The sequence below is a fragment of the Dermacentor albipictus genome, chromosome 1 (assembly GCF_038994185.2).
Source record: "Dermacentor albipictus isolate Rhodes 1998 colony chromosome 1, USDA_Dalb.pri_finalv2, whole genome shotgun sequence".
Lineage (NCBI taxonomy): Eukaryota > Metazoa > Arthropoda > Arachnida > Ixodida > Ixodidae > Dermacentor > Dermacentor albipictus.
In genome coordinates this window covers 151227573-151244778 of record NC_091821.1, presented here as the reverse complement: position 1 = coordinate 151244778, position 17206 = coordinate 151227573, and the positions used below count along the sequence as shown (strand labels likewise).

Genomic DNA, 17206 nt, shown 5'->3' with positions numbered 1-17206 from the left:
AGTACTACGCGCGTTAAGATTATTACCAAAGTAGAGCGAAGGAATGAATGCGGACTGTCGTTGGTAGGACGTGAATAAAACAAATTTAGTTTTAGACGAGTTTATATTGAGCTGGTTAATACGGTACCAATTTAACAGGTTGTTTAAGTCGGTATTAAGTTTCGAAACTAGGTTCCCTACACAAATGTCAGAGTAAAAGATAGTTGTGTGATCTGCATAAAGAATGTAGTTGGAAGAAAGCAGGCAATTAGGCAGGTCGTTAAGATATATTAAAAACAAGAATGGTCCAAGTATGGATCCCGGAGGTACACCACTGTTTTTTATCATTGATTTAGAAAGAACACTATTAATTCTGACTCCTTGTGTTCTATTTTTCAAGTAATTCTGTATCAAAGTTAAAGCAGGACCTTTTATTCCAATAGATTCAAGTTTAAAGGTTTAAAGAGAAAAGCAGCGCGCTCTCTCAAACCTGCAGGAGAGAATGAGCGACGGGCTATATGCAAAATTGTATATTCCCTACCGCACGCAGAGCAATAATATTTGGCTCGCACATTCCCGGTGACATTGTTTACATATGTGCAGATTTTCTGCAGCGTGTTCAAAAAGTGTTGAACGTGTTGAAAAGCATGTTGAGAAGTGCCAACATAGTCATTAGCTTGAATTTCGATTATTTGTTGCAGCCTGAGCACTTACGTTCTTTGTTCCATTCCGATAATCAGTAAGAACAGAGCCGGTAACGTCCATTATACGCATATTTTTGTTACAACGCCCGAATGCGCTCATGTGCAGGTATTTTTCATCTTCCCTCGCGCCGCAACTTAGCTTACGCGTGGGAACGCGACCGCTCCGTCTGTCAACTGGGCGAGAAACACACATACCCACCATGCATCGCCACCAAACCCCGAAGTTGTAGACAAAGAAAGATGCTTTGCTTAGGAAGTATCTGCTATCTGCTACAGATGATACCAACTTGTTGGGCCGAGATTTAGAAGAAATTGTCAAAGCTACCCCGACTTCACATTTTCGCAACTCCAATCACTCCAAACACGATTACAAGAAGGATCTGAAAGAAAAATTACGTGACCATAAAGTATTACATTTTATTTGTGGAAGTTGCAACAATGGGGCCTGCTCGCCAGACAGCAGAAGTTACCAGCTCTGATGAAGCCCCAAGCAACGCGCATTCGCTCCTCTCTGCACATTCAAGGATCGGGCCCAACGAGGACGAGTCAGCGCTGTCCGACTGTCGGTCAGTTCCTGGCGAAAACTACATTTTCCCCAGAAACCGTGCCGGTAGATCGTGCCAGCGAGAATGGTTTGTGAAATTTCCGTGGCTTTCGTACGAAAGCAAAAGCGACGTAGTCCTGTGTCATGAGTGCCGTCTACATGACGAAGAAAAAAAGGGAAACATTCGAAATGTGGAGCCAGCTTTTGTTAAGGCCAGGTTTAACAATTGGAAAAAAGCTACGGAAAAGTTTCAATCACATGAAAAGAGTCAGTTTCACTTAGATTCTGTGAACCGATATTTGTCACATAAAATGGGCATTCCTCTTTTGCGTCTCCTGTCGCAGCTAAGCAGTAAACAGCAGGAAGAGGCTGGGGTGGTTCTACGTGTCATGGTAAGTTCTCTGCGTTACCTCTGCCGCACAGGTCAAGCTCTTTGAGGGTGATGTACAAGTGACGGAAATTTGCTCGACTTGCTCGAGGAGAGATCAGAAGATGTTACAGCCCTTAAGACATCGATGACTAAGAGGTACAAATGGGTTGGCGGCGACGTGAAAAATGAGCTTATAGAGATTATGGCTCATACTGTACAACGTGAAATTGGGAAGGACGTGAAGTCCAGCCCGTTCTACAGTGTTATCGCTGATGGTACAACGGATATAAATGGTGAGGAGAAGTTAACTTTTTGTGTGCGGTGGGCGCAGAGCAAGATGCTTGAAGTCCGACAGGGGTATCTCGGCCTGTATAACGCACCGGGCAGCAGATCCGAAACATTTACTCGGCTATAAAGGACATGATCTTGTGCCTAAGCCTTGACTTTCACTGTTTACAACATCACTGCTTTGATGGGGCGGCGAATATATCGGGACGTTTGTCAGGCATGCAAGAAAGAATTAGCGCCTGTGAGCGGTACGTACACTGCAGCAATCACTGCTTAGACCTGGTCCTGTAGGAGACTAGCTGGAGCTGGGACATAATTGGAGATGCTCTCAACACCGTTAAAATCCTTTCAAATGCAATCCTTGACTCAATGAAGCGCAAAAGTGTTTATAACCCGCCGTGGTTGCTCAGTGGCTATGGTGTTAGGCTGCTGAGCACGAGGTCGCGAGGTCGAATCCCGGCCACGGCAGCCGCATTTCCATGGAGGCGAAATGAGAAAACACCCGTGTACTTAGATTTATGTGCACGTTAAAGAACCCCAGGTGGTCTAAATTTCCGGAGTGCCCCACTACGGCGTGGCTCATAGTCAGAAAGGGATTTTGGCACGTAAAACCCCATAATTTAATTTTAAATTAAAAGTGTTTATACTTACATAGTGGTTCCTACGGGACGCGAGGCTGCTGTAGAGGCTCGATCAAGGACAAACAACTTGCTGTCGCATTGCCCAACGCGATGGACCATTAGAGTAAAATCAATGCAAAGGTTCGTTGATAATCACGCTAGAGTTCAAAAGACACTGAAAATGCTTTTGCAGACGGCAGATTCAGTGACCGGAAGCAACAAGACAATTTTGAAGGGTTATGAGAGACTTTTGCAGAAATTTAAAGCGCTGTTGGGTACCAACGTTTCCGTAGCCTTCTTCGGGCCTTGTGAAGAACTTGCAAAGGCTCTCCACAGCGCAACATATCGCGCCGCAGGTGCGAAAGAAGCATCACGCAGAGGCTCTCTGTGAGGCGACCTTCCGGTAGCGCTCTGAAACCGCGTTTCATGAACTGTGGAAACAGGCTAGTACGACTGCAGCTCAGCTAGGCCTGAAAGAGCCTCGTATCTCCAGGCCACCGTTGAAACAGCCTATGAGATACGAGGCAACCGACAGGCCTGCTCAGCCAGTTGCACTAGACACTAAGGCTGCACTGCGCAAGGTGTATTTCACTTTTAGGTTTTTAGCACACAAAAAAGGGATGAGAGACAGAGGTACGACGCGGACACAATGCTACATCTGTCTCTCGTCCCTTTTTGTGCGCTAGAAACCTAAAAGTTATGGAATACCAACATGCCCAAACCTATGCTCTTTCAAGTATTTCGCTGTTGCTGAGTGGATCGTATGCGAAACACACCGGCGTTTTGAGGACTGTGGCATTGATCAGCTCATAAAACTAGAAGGCATCTTGATCAGTGCCGCTGAGGGAATTCAGTTTACAGCAGATAAACTAGAGACGCTTTTGGGAGTACATGCAGCTGACTTTAACCTGTGCAGGCTCTGACCTGTGTAGGCGCAGTTTCTGCTTCTACCAACTCTTCTATGTGACGCTGGTTCTCTCACAACCCTAACCATTTTGGAAAGCCTCCAAAGGAAATCAGAAACAATTCGCGACTTGCTCGATCAGGTCGTAAGATATGTCCAGCTTCTGTTGTCTATACCTACATCTGTCGCTACTGGGGAGCGCTCTTTTATTTCTCTGCGTCGAATAAAAACGTGCTTGCGCAACCGAATGACTCAGGAGGTTATCGCACCTCCGGGTTCCTCGTATACACGAAAAAGGGTGTCAGTCCTCAAGTTAGAAGACATCATCAAAGAACTCGTGAGCAGAACAGCAGAGCGAGTAGCAACGTTTCGTCTCACCTAGCTTGTCTGTGTAACTTGCTTGAATTTTAACTTGGTCAGCTGTCGTAACGTTTACGGCGACAGGCTAATAGAATTTAATTGAACTATAATATGAAACATAATAACCCTTGAGATAAAAACTGCATATAATTTCGGACTAGCATGAAAGTCGCTCTTTAATTTTGTCTATGCAAAGCCTGTGGACTTATATGTGGCGATAAGGTCTGAGCTTCCATGTATTGGTTATTATATATATTGGTCCGGCCACTAACCATATTATGTGATAAGTGGATACCAATATTTATGTATACCTTTTTTGTGTCCTTGAAAATAAAGTGTCATTCATTGGTTGGATAATGCGCAAAAAGTGTACGGCTGATGTAAGTTACATGGGCGAATTATAGTATGTGTTCTTGTATCGTGCCGTTTCCTTTCTTGCTTACAGTTATTTTTGGTCACGTTGTATATAAAAATATAACAAATGCCATATTGTCTAAATATACATATTTGTAGAGCATCAATAAACAATTGTTCAATGACAACTCACTCAGAACTGTTCCTTACTAATGATATACAGTAGTTAGCGATTGGAAGCGCTTCGCGATAAAGTTATTTTGGGACGCAGAAAATAGAAATCGCGGCACACGACGCAGTGAAAAGTAAAAAATTAACCGGCAAGGATATTGTTCTCTCTCATATGAAACACGGAGAGCAAACATAACCTTAAATAGTATACGAAAAAAACTATACAAAGAAAAATACAAAGAAAAATCGATGTTTCACCCGAAAGGCGAAACACCGATTGGGATAGCAAATTAGTAAATAGCTATACGAAGTAAGGATATTAGTTTCATCGGCCACATAAACCTGTAAACGTTCGCTTGCTGACTAAATTAACAATGATTCCATGCGTAAGCGCGACTGAACGAGGACGTAGAAAGAAACAGACACAAAGAGACAGCGCTGTCTCTGTGTGTCTGTTTCTACGTTCTCGTTGAGTCGCGCTTATACATTATATCTTGCATTCAAACCGACTAGCCCACCAACGTGGTTTAAAGGGACACTAAAGGCAAAAATTAAGTCAAGCTAAAGTGATAGAATCTCTCAGGCATCAATATTATCGCGAACAGAGCATTAATAATAGAGAAATCGAGGTAAGTGCAAGACGCAGAGACTTTCCCGGGAAATTCAAGTACTTGTTCGATGACGAAAGCACTCCTCAAAATCTGTCACTAGTACTCAACCACTCATTGGACAAAACATCCTTGCATTGTATAATAAGGCAAAATAAAATGCCACTTTTCCAGTTCTATTTCATGTTTAGACTGTGGGGACGCGCGACCCTCGCGCCTCCCCTGATGTTTTTCCCGCATAGCGCGTCTCCTGTTCTCCCGCTTCGCTGCGTGGCCTGCGTGACGCCCGCGCGGTTGATGTGGTTGAAGCGCAGTCCGAGAGATGGCGCGAGTGTTGCGCGGCTAACGCCGCGAGGTTACTTGGGCGCCGAAAGGAAGGCGCTTGCTCTCTTGGGTTCGAGACAGGAAGCGTGCCGCACGTGCAGCAACCCTCTTCCCCGGCGGGTCGCCGAACAGCGCGGACATTCCGCGCTCGCGCGGCGACCGATGCATCTGCGAGACCGCCTCGCGTGGCCGCCTTCGAACGCGCCACGATTCGCGTGACTATACACGCGAACGACCAGGCGTTGGGATCCAGCATGGGGCGAACATATTCGCTCGCTTCCGGTCGCGGTAAGTCGGACTTCTAGATTTGTCGCGCGCCCATCGGCATGTTTTGTGGATAGCAACTCGGCTAGCAGGCATTGATGTATGAAAGGTGCAATAAATGCCCTTGTGATTGTGTGCACTACTGTGTTGTCGTTCCTTTGTCCCAAGAGTACGGTGGGAGAACCCCCACTTCAGACCCCACAAGACAAAAGAACTAATTGAAATTACCCTTGACAACGACGCGGGTGTCGAAAGGCTTCGTTTTCTCTCGACTGTGCGCCACCCACGCTTTCGCGTTTCAGTACTTTCCTGATCGCGTAGTGCTGCGCTGGTTTTGATGGCTCGAGAAACTCGCACAAACTTCAAGTAGCAAAGAATTCAACTTGCATGTGATGTCGCGAGATGCCCGAACGGTCTACACCACTTGGCCAAAAAGCAGCTGCAGCGGAGACTCCGCCGCTCTGACTTCATCTGTCTTGGCTTGGTGCCGCAGTCTGTTGGGCGCCGTTTTACTCACCGACGGCAGCAAAGGGCGGTGATGGCGTATGCAACGTCACCACTCCCCCGGTTGCGTGGCTGGAGATTTGAATTTCGAGAAAGATATTCGGGACCCTTCTGATGCAATTGTCTAGTAAACTAACTATTTTCTTGGCATAAGACAAGCGTTGCGAGGTTTTTAGAATGGTATTTAAACAGTCGACGTCGACTTAGTATTAGCGTTTAGTGTACATTTAACTAAGTTAACAAGCGCGGCGTCACACGCGCATAGGCAAACATGAACACGTCTCACTCGATAAGGGCAGAAACTGGCTGCCGAAATGCTGAACGGGATGGTTGTGTTACGCGCTCATGAGTTACAGCGTGAACGTTTGTCAGTTTCAGGTGAACACTTTCGTCATGCTCTCTGGAGCTCCATTTATCCGGCGCCTGTACACCTTACACATACTTCTATTTTATTTATTTATTAATACTGTTAGCCGAAAGGCCGACACAAGGTAGCGTAATCATAAAATAAGCCTCAAAGATCCCTACAAACACGAGCGCTACACAAATCAATCCAGAAAATACAACTGCTTAGGTGTGCCAATTTTACACAATAATAAAAGCATTCTATAACAGAGGTAAGTAAGAGTTCATGAATTCAGTGTTTTTCGATTAGCAGCCCTCCAATCTTTTCGACTAAAGTGTTGTGCCTACGCATAATCGAATGACGGGCATTGTACATACCCAGGGTTTCTGGCGACAGTAACATCAATCGGCGATTGACCATCCGTTGTGCTGCGTTTGGTCGCATCGCACTGGTTTGCTGGAAACTTCCGAGCTTACTCTGTCCTATATTTCTGCGCAGCGCAGCGCTGAGATGCGCCGAAAAGAAGTTTCTGAATTCGAAGCTTTAGGACCGCTAACTTCTTCCATGTAGCTCACCGGATGGGTCCGCAAATGTTATTTATTTATTTATTGTACCTTCAAGGCCCGAAGGCGTTACAGAAGGGAGTGGACGAAATACAGAGCATGTGCGGATAACAGGGTATTATAATAATAAAGAATTAGAAAGTCCGGATTAACAAAAGTATTCTTCAAAAGCAGTTCTAAAGCAGATGTATCGGTTATGTTAACAATTGAGACCGGCAGATGATTCCATTCATTGGTAGTTTTAGGAATGAATGAATAAAAAAATAGGTTCGTTCGACAGTGTGGAACGCTCAATTTATGGCGATGGTCAGTACGAGATGATATGTATGCAGGTTTGGACAACAGTTCACTTTTTATTTCCGGATTGTAATGATAAATTTTGTGCAGCAGGGATAACCGTGCTAACTTCCTACGGGATGAGGGGAGAGGGAGGTTTAAAGTAGCTTTCATAGGTGTTACGCTTGATGTCCGAGAATAGTTAGTAAGAATGAAACGTGCGCTGCGATTTTGTATAGATTCTATTGCATTTGTTAAGTAATCCAAGCCAGGGTCCCACACAGAAGAGGCATATTCAAGCTTAGGAGGTATTAGCGTTTTGTATAGAAGTAGCTTTAAGTTAATGGGTGCCATAGAGAAATTGCGACTGAGGTAAGCAAGCGTACGGTTAGCATTGTTAGTAATGTGGTTTGTGTGTGTTTGCGAGGAAAAATGAGATGTTATGTGGATGCCTAGGTATTTATAGGAACTGATATCACAGAGTTCTTCAAGTGATAGTTGGATAGGTTAGACGAAGCAGTATTGCGGGAAATCCTCATTACTTTACACTTTTGGCCTGTCAAGTCGCATTTTCCAAGTTTTGTACCAGTTAGTTACGTTGTCTAGGTCAGATTGCAGTTTTAGAGTGTCAGAATTGGATGATATTACTCTGTATATGACACAATCGTCTGCAAATAACATTATGGAGGACGCTACACAGTTAGGCAAATCATTAATGTAAATGAGAAAAAGTAAGGGTCCGAGAACAGAACCTTGCGGCACCCCGGAAGTGACAGGACAAAGCGAAGAGTCAAAGTTATTAGCTGAGACAAATTGTGCTCTATTGGATAAGAAGTGTTCAATCCATGAGATAATATTACGGTCAATGTTGAGTGTACTTAATTTTAGACGAAGTAATTGGTAAGAGACGAGATCAAATGCTTTAGAAAAGTCTAAGAAGATGGCGTCAATGTCAAATCCATTATGCAACCCGGCACAGAGTTCATGTGTAAATGAAATAAGATGAGTCTCACAGGAAAATGATTTACGGAACCCATGCTGACGTGATTAAAAAAATGAATTTGTTTTTAGGAAGTTGATGAGATTAGAGCATATTATATGCTCTAGAATTTCGCATGGCACACCTGTTAGACAAATCGGCCAGTAATTTAAAGGTGAATGTACGTCGCCAGACTTAAATAATGGAACAACCTTGCCGACTTTAAAATCCTTTCGTAATGAGCACGACAGAATAGATTTCGAAAGAATGTTGCACAAAATTATGGATGAGTACACCGGTATTTTTGAAAGACTTAGAGTTAATATCGTCTATTCCTGATGAGGACGAAATCTTTCACTTACAAATCAAGTTTACGACACCATCGTAATCAATTAACAAGGGCTCCATCTGAGGAAAATTCATCTTAACAACTTCAAGTAGAGAAGCACAGGGCAACACGTTATTCAAAAACGATTTATAAAACGCCTCATTGAGTACAGAACAACATTCTTCTTGCGGAACAACAGCACCATCTACATCAGTTAACGATATTGTGTTCCATTCGGAACCCTTGAGTTTTCCAAAATTTTTTAGTATTTTCAGTCAGCAAAGATGGAAGTGTAGTGTAAAAGAAAACGCGTTCAGCTTCTTTGACTGCGTTGTTAAACAGTGAAGCAACCTGCTGATACACACGCCAGCTATCGGTTGTCTTTCGTTTTTTAGTTTGGCGAAACAGCCGCTTCTTCCTGTTCAAGATACGTTTCAGGGATGCATTAAACCCGGCTGCTCGATGGTTACACCGGACAACTCGGAGGGGTATGCATTTTTGTACCAATTCATTAACTTTATTTTTAAAAAGCGACCAGTTCTTTTCAACGCTCCGAGTGTAAAAGTCCGGCATATTTTCTTCTACAAAAGCTTCAAGTTGTGTGTTCATTGATACGTAGTCGGCTTTACTGTAGTCTCGAATGTATTTTTGTTTGCTATTGGGAGGACGGTTGACGCTTTAAGCAGGAAATGAATAAAACAATGCTCGCTGAGCCCTGGCAAGATACTTAAAGAGCTGACAAGATCGGGAGCGGTAGTCAAAACTAAATCGAGGATGTTAGCACTGGTTGCTGTAGTTCGAGTTGGTTGAGTAATCAGCTGAATAAGATGGAAATCAAAACACAAATCGAGAAATGCCTTGCTATCACTGGATGAGTCGGATACAGTTGGTACAGGATAGGACCAGCTTATGTTGGGGTAATTGAAGCTCTCATTAGGAAAATGGGTTAGTGAGGAAACCTTGTTACGATGGTATTAAGCAGGTCATGAACTTCAGCGCAAAACGTAGAGGAAGCGCGCGGTGGCCTATAACATGCACAAAAAATAACATCGTGGTGGTTGATTCTAATTCCTGCGCAGAGTGCTTCTAAACCTGAAGAAAGAGGAGCGTGAAACGAATTGAGCCGGTCAGCCACTGCGATAAGCACGCCGCCACCTAATCTATCGTTGAATCTTTCCTGAATAGTGGCGAAAAATAATAAAATGAATATTAATAATAACTATTCCCGACACACAGTGTCCGGAAGAGCCTTGCTTGAGCTTCGTTTGCGTCTTCTTTGCATAACCACGATTGCGAGTGCAATCAATCGTACAACTGCGGAAGGTTGAAATAGCTCAAATTTCGCACGCATTTGTATCATGGTCGGGGCACTTGCTGCACGTTATGGCTGCAACGCTGCTGAATTTTAATACGCCTGTTTTTAGGGCTGCTATACTGCTCTTACTAACACTGCCATGCCACTTTTCTTCGAATGGTGAAACTTTAGGGCGACTTGTTGGACTTCTGCTTACTTAAACGTGATCAGATGCTATCTCGGATGATCGGATGATCGGCTGTCTGTGGCGAATGAAACGTTTGCGTCGACTTAATTGCTCGTTCAGACGTGGTCGTATGTTAGTACGTAATAGTGAAAACTTTTCTCAGTTGACTGACTCTTTCGCGTGCTCGTAGTGATAACCGTGTCGCTTAAATTTCGGTACGTGTACCGTTGGCCTTTTGCTTGCGTAACAGCGATCGCCAAAGTAGTCGTAAAACTGCGTACGTTCGGAATAATAGAACGTTTGTTGGCGTTTGTATCACGATATGAGAATTCGCTGTCCGTGATGGCAGGTCGCGCTGCTGAATTTAACCTCGCGTGTATTTAAGGCTGGTATTGTTTCTGCCTAGCAGTGTCGTGCACGTTGTCGTAATAACGAAACATCTTGCCGACTTGTTAGACTTCTGCTTATTTACACGTGGACGGATGCATGCTAGCATGGTGTTAAGGTGAACCTCACGTCACAGCTCTGTAACGACGAAACATGCACGCTGACTAGCTCGTTCTCACGTGGTCGCATTTTTTTTTTATTATGAGAGTTTGTGAGAGTTGAATCTATCACGCGCTCGTAGTGAGTAACCGTCTGGCTTAAGCTTCGTCTGCCATTGGTGTTTTGTTTGCTTAACGATCACGACAGCAATCGTAAAAACTGCGTAAGGATGGATTAACTGAATTTCTTTTACTTATTTATTTCAATACTCAGAATGTCACGTAGGGTGTTACAAAGAGGGGTGGGATGATATACATACAATAAGTGGAAATCGTGGTTTTGAAGCATGATGTAACAGCTTGTCCCTCACCTTCGTATGAGGGAATAAGCATTCAGTTTTGTACGTGAACTTGGGACGTGGACTATCGGAGCACATGCTGCACGTGATGCCTAATTGGCCAGCTGCAATGCTGAAATTTACCACGCTTGTCTTTACGGCTGGTATGCTGCACGTGATAGTTAATTAGCCGGCCACACTGCTGAACTTTACCACTCTTGCATATTCGGGCCAAACAATGCCATGCACATTTTTCGAAATAACGAAACTTTTGGGCGACTTGTTCGGCTGCTGCATATTTGCATGTGGTCGGATGCATGCTCTTATGATGGTAATAAGATCAAGCTTAGGTCTCAGCTTGAGGCAACGATACACACATTTACGCTACGTATAGCTCGTTCCCACGTGGTCGTGTTGTTTCGTATTAGCAATGGGGAACGCTTGTCGACCTTCGTTGACTGCTAAATTTGTACCCGCCCGCCCTCACTGATTAACTGTGCGCTTGAGCTTCATCTTCCGTTTGAGTTTTCTTTGCGTAACCGCGACTGTGAGAGTGATCGTAAAACGGCGCACTGTTGAAATAACTAAACATTTGTGGGCAATTGTATCGCGATCGCAGCAGTTGTTGCACGTGATGGTTGGCTGGCCACGCTTTTGAATTCTCCCGCGCGTTTCTGTCAAACAATTCCGTACAATAGGATAGAAAGTTGGGCGAGTTGGTACCGTAACATGATCTTAAATTGTAGCGCGAAGTGACAAAAGATTCCGTACACGTTCGTTTCTGGGAATAACGAAACATTGGGTGACTTCTTGTGAACTGCTGCTGATTTACACGTTCTCGGTGCATGCTAGTATGTTGGTAAGGTGAAACTTGCATCTCAGCTGTCTGTAACAACCGAAACGTTAATGCTTATTAGACTATTGCTCTGAATTCGCGCGTTGCCGTATTTTAGTAATGAAGTCCCAGTCACGGCGCCCGCATTTCGATGAGGGCGAAATGCGAAAACACCCGTATAGTTAGATTTAGGCGCACGTTAAGAACCAGAGGTGGTCCACATTATTCCTGAGTCCTCGACTGTGGCGTGCTTCATAATCAGATCGTGGTTTTGTCACGTAAAACCCAATAACTTAATTGTTTTAGTAATGGAGAACATCTGTCTCTTGACTGCTAAGTAAATTTTGGTCAGGTGGCTTACCGTGTCGCTTAGACTTCGTCTACCATTTGAGTTTTCTTTGCGTAACCGCGTTTGCAGGAGCAATGGTACAACCGCGAAAGCTTCGAATAATGGAACTATATTGTAGGCATTTGTATTTCAATGGCAGCACCTCGTACACAGGGCAGTTGTATTTGTATTTGCTATCATTTGGCCCAGCGTATGTGCCGACATGTGTGTGCGACGCGCTGGACAAGATTACGGGACTGTTGCATTCCCACATTGTCATTATTTTAGCTGGAGTTATATAGTCGACACTCGCCTTGTTTTTTTTTTTATTATTGCGATAGAAATTGTAGGGACACTCCTGGCGAAATTCCGCTGACGCGGATGTGCGCCGCGGTGAGTTGTGGCTTCGGGGGCGCTGTACCCGCGCATCTTAGTGTGGAAGGTAGCGTAAACTCGGCTCGGGAAACGCACCGTAGCTGGAAGCAGACAGAAGCGATGGCTTGTCGCTGCTTCCCCGCGTCATGACGCCAGCGTTCATATAGCGTGTTTACCGTCAGTGAGATGGGTCCATGTTTGGCTTTTGCGCACGATGCCAAGTTTGTTAATTTAACAAGGAAGCGAAGGTTCACCGTAATTTACACTCGTGATAACATGTACAGCTGCTAAATTATAGTTGTCGGGTAATTTGCTGTCGCCATCACTGCTTCGCTTTTCGGACGAAACTACGACATTATTTACTGGTATCAGCTCGCTTGGCATAGCTATGCTGACGTAGAGACTAGGAGAATTCCTTTTATCTTTGTGAAGAATTGAAATTATTACAACTTCTTTTCCGATAACTGTTTAGCTCAACCAGTTTGTATTAAGCCACAAAGAAGCAAAGTTGCTGTCAGAAACTGCGGATTTCTGTTAAAAGTGCAGGTTGTTAACACACGCATGGTGGATAGCAATTTTCGTACATATTTATAACACGTTTTTATTGCATACTTTACAGCCATGCTGTGTTCCTGCCATCAGCCTGGTGTCACTTTGGTTCGACATCATTCTTCGTTGATGATCAGCGCGGAAACAAGGCCACGGAAGTCTGCTCACTTTCTTAGTACCCCTGATCTTAGCCGTGAGTTTTCGTGTCTGCGACCACTGGAACGGATCCTGTAGGATGACTAGTATATTGTGTAGTGTAGCCATGATCTCTTCTTTTCTGCATCTGCAACCATAGATGAAAGGCTGCACCCAGCACGTGGTAACTTCCATATGGGATGGTGTGCCTGTGAACTGTGGGTTAATTTTTATCTATGTGACTGTTCAATAAAGTCCACAGAAATGCCCCACAAAGTTTCTTAGCACATGTGAACTGCAATGTAGTTGTCCGGAACCGCTGAGCCAGCCTGCAGTGAGCCTTAGTAAAATGTTTAGTCGCCAAGATAACTGTGATCTTTTCAGAACTATAGGTATCTGCTGACATGGAATACCAGCCACGCTCTGCCTTTGGTAACTCCCATCGAGGATGTCTGATACCCGTGATTTTTTAGGATGAAGTTGTGTTTGTGCGTGGCTGCTGAAGCAAGCCCACACAAATCCTCTGTTAGCTTCTGGTACGGGTAAACTCATATAATGCATTTTCTGTCTATTACTGTTGAAGCGAGCATGCTGCAAGCCTTTAGTTAATTGTGCACTCGCCGAGGTGTCTGTGAGTGCTTGAGCAATATTTGGCTGCGACCACGGAAATGTCCATCCAACTTTTATTTACTTGCTTAGAGGCCTTCGAGCCTGTGAAACTCATGGTGAATTTGTTTGTGACCACTCAAGTACAGCAAGTATCTTGTAACTTCTAAAACCTGTGAAATCAGTTTGGTTTTTTTTCCCAAGCAAGTGTCTTGTAACTGCTTTTGTATCTGTGAACTCCCCAGTAATGTTCTTGTTTGCAACTGCTTAAGTGACCCTTTAGAAATTTTAATAATGCCCAGTGTATCTACCAAATATTTAGTACATTTACTGTGTGCGACAACTGAAGCAGGTCTGCAGAAAGTCTGGCGTAACTTCCTTCATGGCTATGACACCTGTGAACTTTCCAGCAAATATTGCATTTATGTGCCTGCGACCGTTGAAGTGAGCAGAGGGCTTTTAAAGTTCTTTTACTGGCCGAGGTGCATCTGTAAATTATTAGCTCAACTGAAATGGTCTCCTCACTACACGAAAGTGTCAATGTTTGCTCTGGTGACCTTTGCCAGAACTTGCTATGGATGCATAGCGCATTTGCTCTATAAATGGATGATCATACAGCAGCTGTTTGTGTCTATATATATGACCTCTGAACTAGTCTCAAGTAATTTCGTTAATGCCTAATGTAGTTATGACATCTTTAGCATAACTCGTGTTTGGTGTGCCTGCGACCTCGGAAGTGAGCCCACAGCAAGCCTCGTAATAACTTCCGTAGTGCCCCCACTGGGGATTCTTAAATTTTCTTGCTACCCAAAAAGCATTTGTAAACAGTGTAATTCATGTGCACTTTTAATAACCATGGTGTGCCATAAGTAACTCCTAATGGCTGAGCTTGTATTATGAAATTATTGAGTTTTATTTGTTTGCATTGATGGGCTTTACTAAAAACTGCTGAGTGCATTTGAGAGTTGAACTTGTGATCTTCCTGCAACTGTTTCATTAAAATAAATGCTGTATTTTTATCGAGATTGTCAAATGATTCAGCAGCCTGCAGAACTGAGTTCTGCAGCTTCGTTCCTGTTAGCACAAAAAAGTATAGCTTGCATTTCTATAAGTTTTGAATTAAGGCATTTTTATCAAGTTGTACATAATGTATTAGCTTAGCGTAGCAGCGAGTGTGTGCTCAATGCTTAGCTGCAGTGCAGCCTTCCTCTAATATGCTTTGAGATGCGGTGGGCTGTATTCCTGGCCTGTCTTCTGGTACTTCAGCTTTTGCATGACAAAAATGTTTGGTCGCCTTATTGGACCACTGGGATGGATCTTCAAGAGCCATGGAGTTCTTTTTCATCATTGCCCCTCAAGCCAACTCAAAACCAGGCCAAGCTTACTTCGTTAATGGTATGTAAAATGCAGCAGGCTTGCTGCACTGCTAAGGCACATGCTGAGGAACGTCCAAGTTATGGTAATTTAGAATCAACAATGATACCCTGGGAATATCCTAAATCGACAACCAAATGTCCCCCAAACGTACTTTGTATGACTGGTAACACCGAAGGTCTCAGAAGACTTCTGCATCCTGAAAAGAATGTTCCTAGGACGTACTCAGGATTATGCAATAAAAATAATAAATATTTCAATGTCTCTTGGACGCCCGAATATACCATTATGACGTTCGTGGGATGTTTCTATGAACGCCAATTCGCGTGTATGGGACGATCCTATGGACATCCAAGAATGATCCACAGGCTACTTAGATATGTACTAGGGACGCTCGAATGTCGCGTTTCAGATCTCTGCTGGACATCTGTAGGACGTTGATGGTCGAATGGGTTCATGCAGAAAAAAATTTTTCTTATCAAGCCCGGCATCAGATGGTGTAAAAGGTGAAGTCCATTTGGTCTTGCAAATGATGTCAGCTCACGCTGGACAGAAAAATCGTTTCTCTCCAGATAGCCTGGTAAAAGCTTGCAAGTTATGTTTGCACATGAGGAATATTTGGAAACGGAATCGTGGGACCATACAGATGCAAACATGAAATGCGACACAAATGATGCCCAATTTGTCGAGCCGCAATATTTTCAGGCTCGGTTCGGGTTCACGCTTTTCATTCGGTTGAAGTTCAGCTTCGGAGCGAAAATTATAACGGTTCAAACTGGTTCGGGGCAGTCTGAACCGGTCCATTCTGGTTTGCAAACCGGGTCGAAGAAACATTCCTGTGCCACCGGATGATTACATCATGGACGTTTACTTGAACTGGATCCAGGAAGTACTTTTTTCTACCTTTCCTGTTTTTTTTTTCTTTGTGCTTCATGCCCCGCTTCAGCCTTTTTTAGTAGGTTCGTTCAAGAAGTACAGGGCTAGCTGCAGTCACCTGATGACTTCTCCAAAGGGGATATACCACGCGCTATACTTGTCGCACGAGTGGCAGGAATGTCGAGCCCAAACTTCTGAACCTGAACGATATAAAATCCCCTGCCTCTTCCTGGTCGAGATGAATTCGATCGAAATCAAACCGTCTTTCCGCTGGTGGGACGCTCTGGAACGGACGGCCACCGGCAGAAACGAACGACGCCTATATCTCACCTGCTTCACGAGTGCACCGAGAGATGGCAGCACGAGGGCATGGCGCTGCCGACGCCAGGGCGCGAACCCGCGGATCGCATGCCCGGCGTTCGAGCCCCGATCAGCAGAGCTCGCCGCGCGCTACGACCGCCGTGTCATCGATCCCACGTGGCGGCGGGGGCCTTTCTTCTGCACGGCGGCAGGCCCCCCTACTTCTGTCTTTGCGGGCCGGCTCCGTCTGTTCGTCGCCGGTCGTGTGTGTGCGCGCGCGCGGCAGCCGCGTGTCCCAACGGTGACTTGGCGTCATTATGTGCCCGACCTGTTGGATTCGTATCGGTCGCCTGCTCCACTGCACGCTGACGCTGCTCACTCTCGGAGTATCGCCACTGGTGGGCCTGCAGCCGCTCGAGACACCGCGCAAAGGTCGGTGTCCGCAGGACTCTTCACGCGGCTGTACACTTTCGCGCGATGCAAGTTAACGTCTTATTTTCGCTTCGTGCCCCGCGTTGTTTATGTAAGCACGACAGGTCACGTGGGCCACACTACTGCCCATGTGCTCTATTTTGTAGCTGACGCTGCACTTTATCGCTGTTTTCGCCGAAGGCGGGAAACCTGTAAACACGGAGGAGCAGCGCGCTCGCTTACCTTTCGCGTTTACTGTTTGCCGCCTTCGCGCTTGACGTGCATGCGGGCGCGTCGCGTCTAACTCCTCCTTTCTTTCAGGGACGAAACGATGAACCCATCTTCGCTGCTTCCTTTTCACTACTCTGTCCAGAGTGTCTTCTAAGCGTGTTTTGAGGAAGCAGCAAGGAAGAGCACGCATTTCAGCGACGAAAGCTGCTGTGCTAAATCAAAGAAGGGAAAGAAAACTTATGCGCGAGAAGGGAACAACAAGGAAGATTGAAAGAGTGGAAGTTCGCAGCCGCATGAAGGCCGATGATGTTGCCTGCACATGCAAGAATTAAATTCGAGGCCGGCGTGCGGGAACTATTCTAAATCTGTGATTGTCAATAAGTTCAGCAGGTTCAG

At 44.9% G+C, this 17206-nt stretch overlaps 2 protein-coding genes across 2 annotated transcripts in view; one reads left to right on the top strand and one right to left on the bottom strand.

Annotated features, from left to right (window-relative positions):
• LOC135902990 (uncharacterized) overlaps positions 1-17206 on the bottom strand; it is a 448955-nt gene that overhangs the window by 380451 nt on the left and 51298 nt on the right. The gene's annotated exons all lie outside the window — the stretch shown is intronic.
• Positions 16341-17206, top strand: part of LOC135902989 (neural cell adhesion molecule 2-like) — a 422685-nt gene continuing 421819 nt past the window's right edge. The window contains exon 1 of the mRNA XM_065433320.2: positions 16341-16600. Within this exon, the coding sequence (XP_065289392.1) occupies positions 16486-16600 (115 nt within the window). The 5' untranslated portion in view covers positions 16341-16485. The remainder of the gene's footprint in view (positions 16601-17206) is intronic.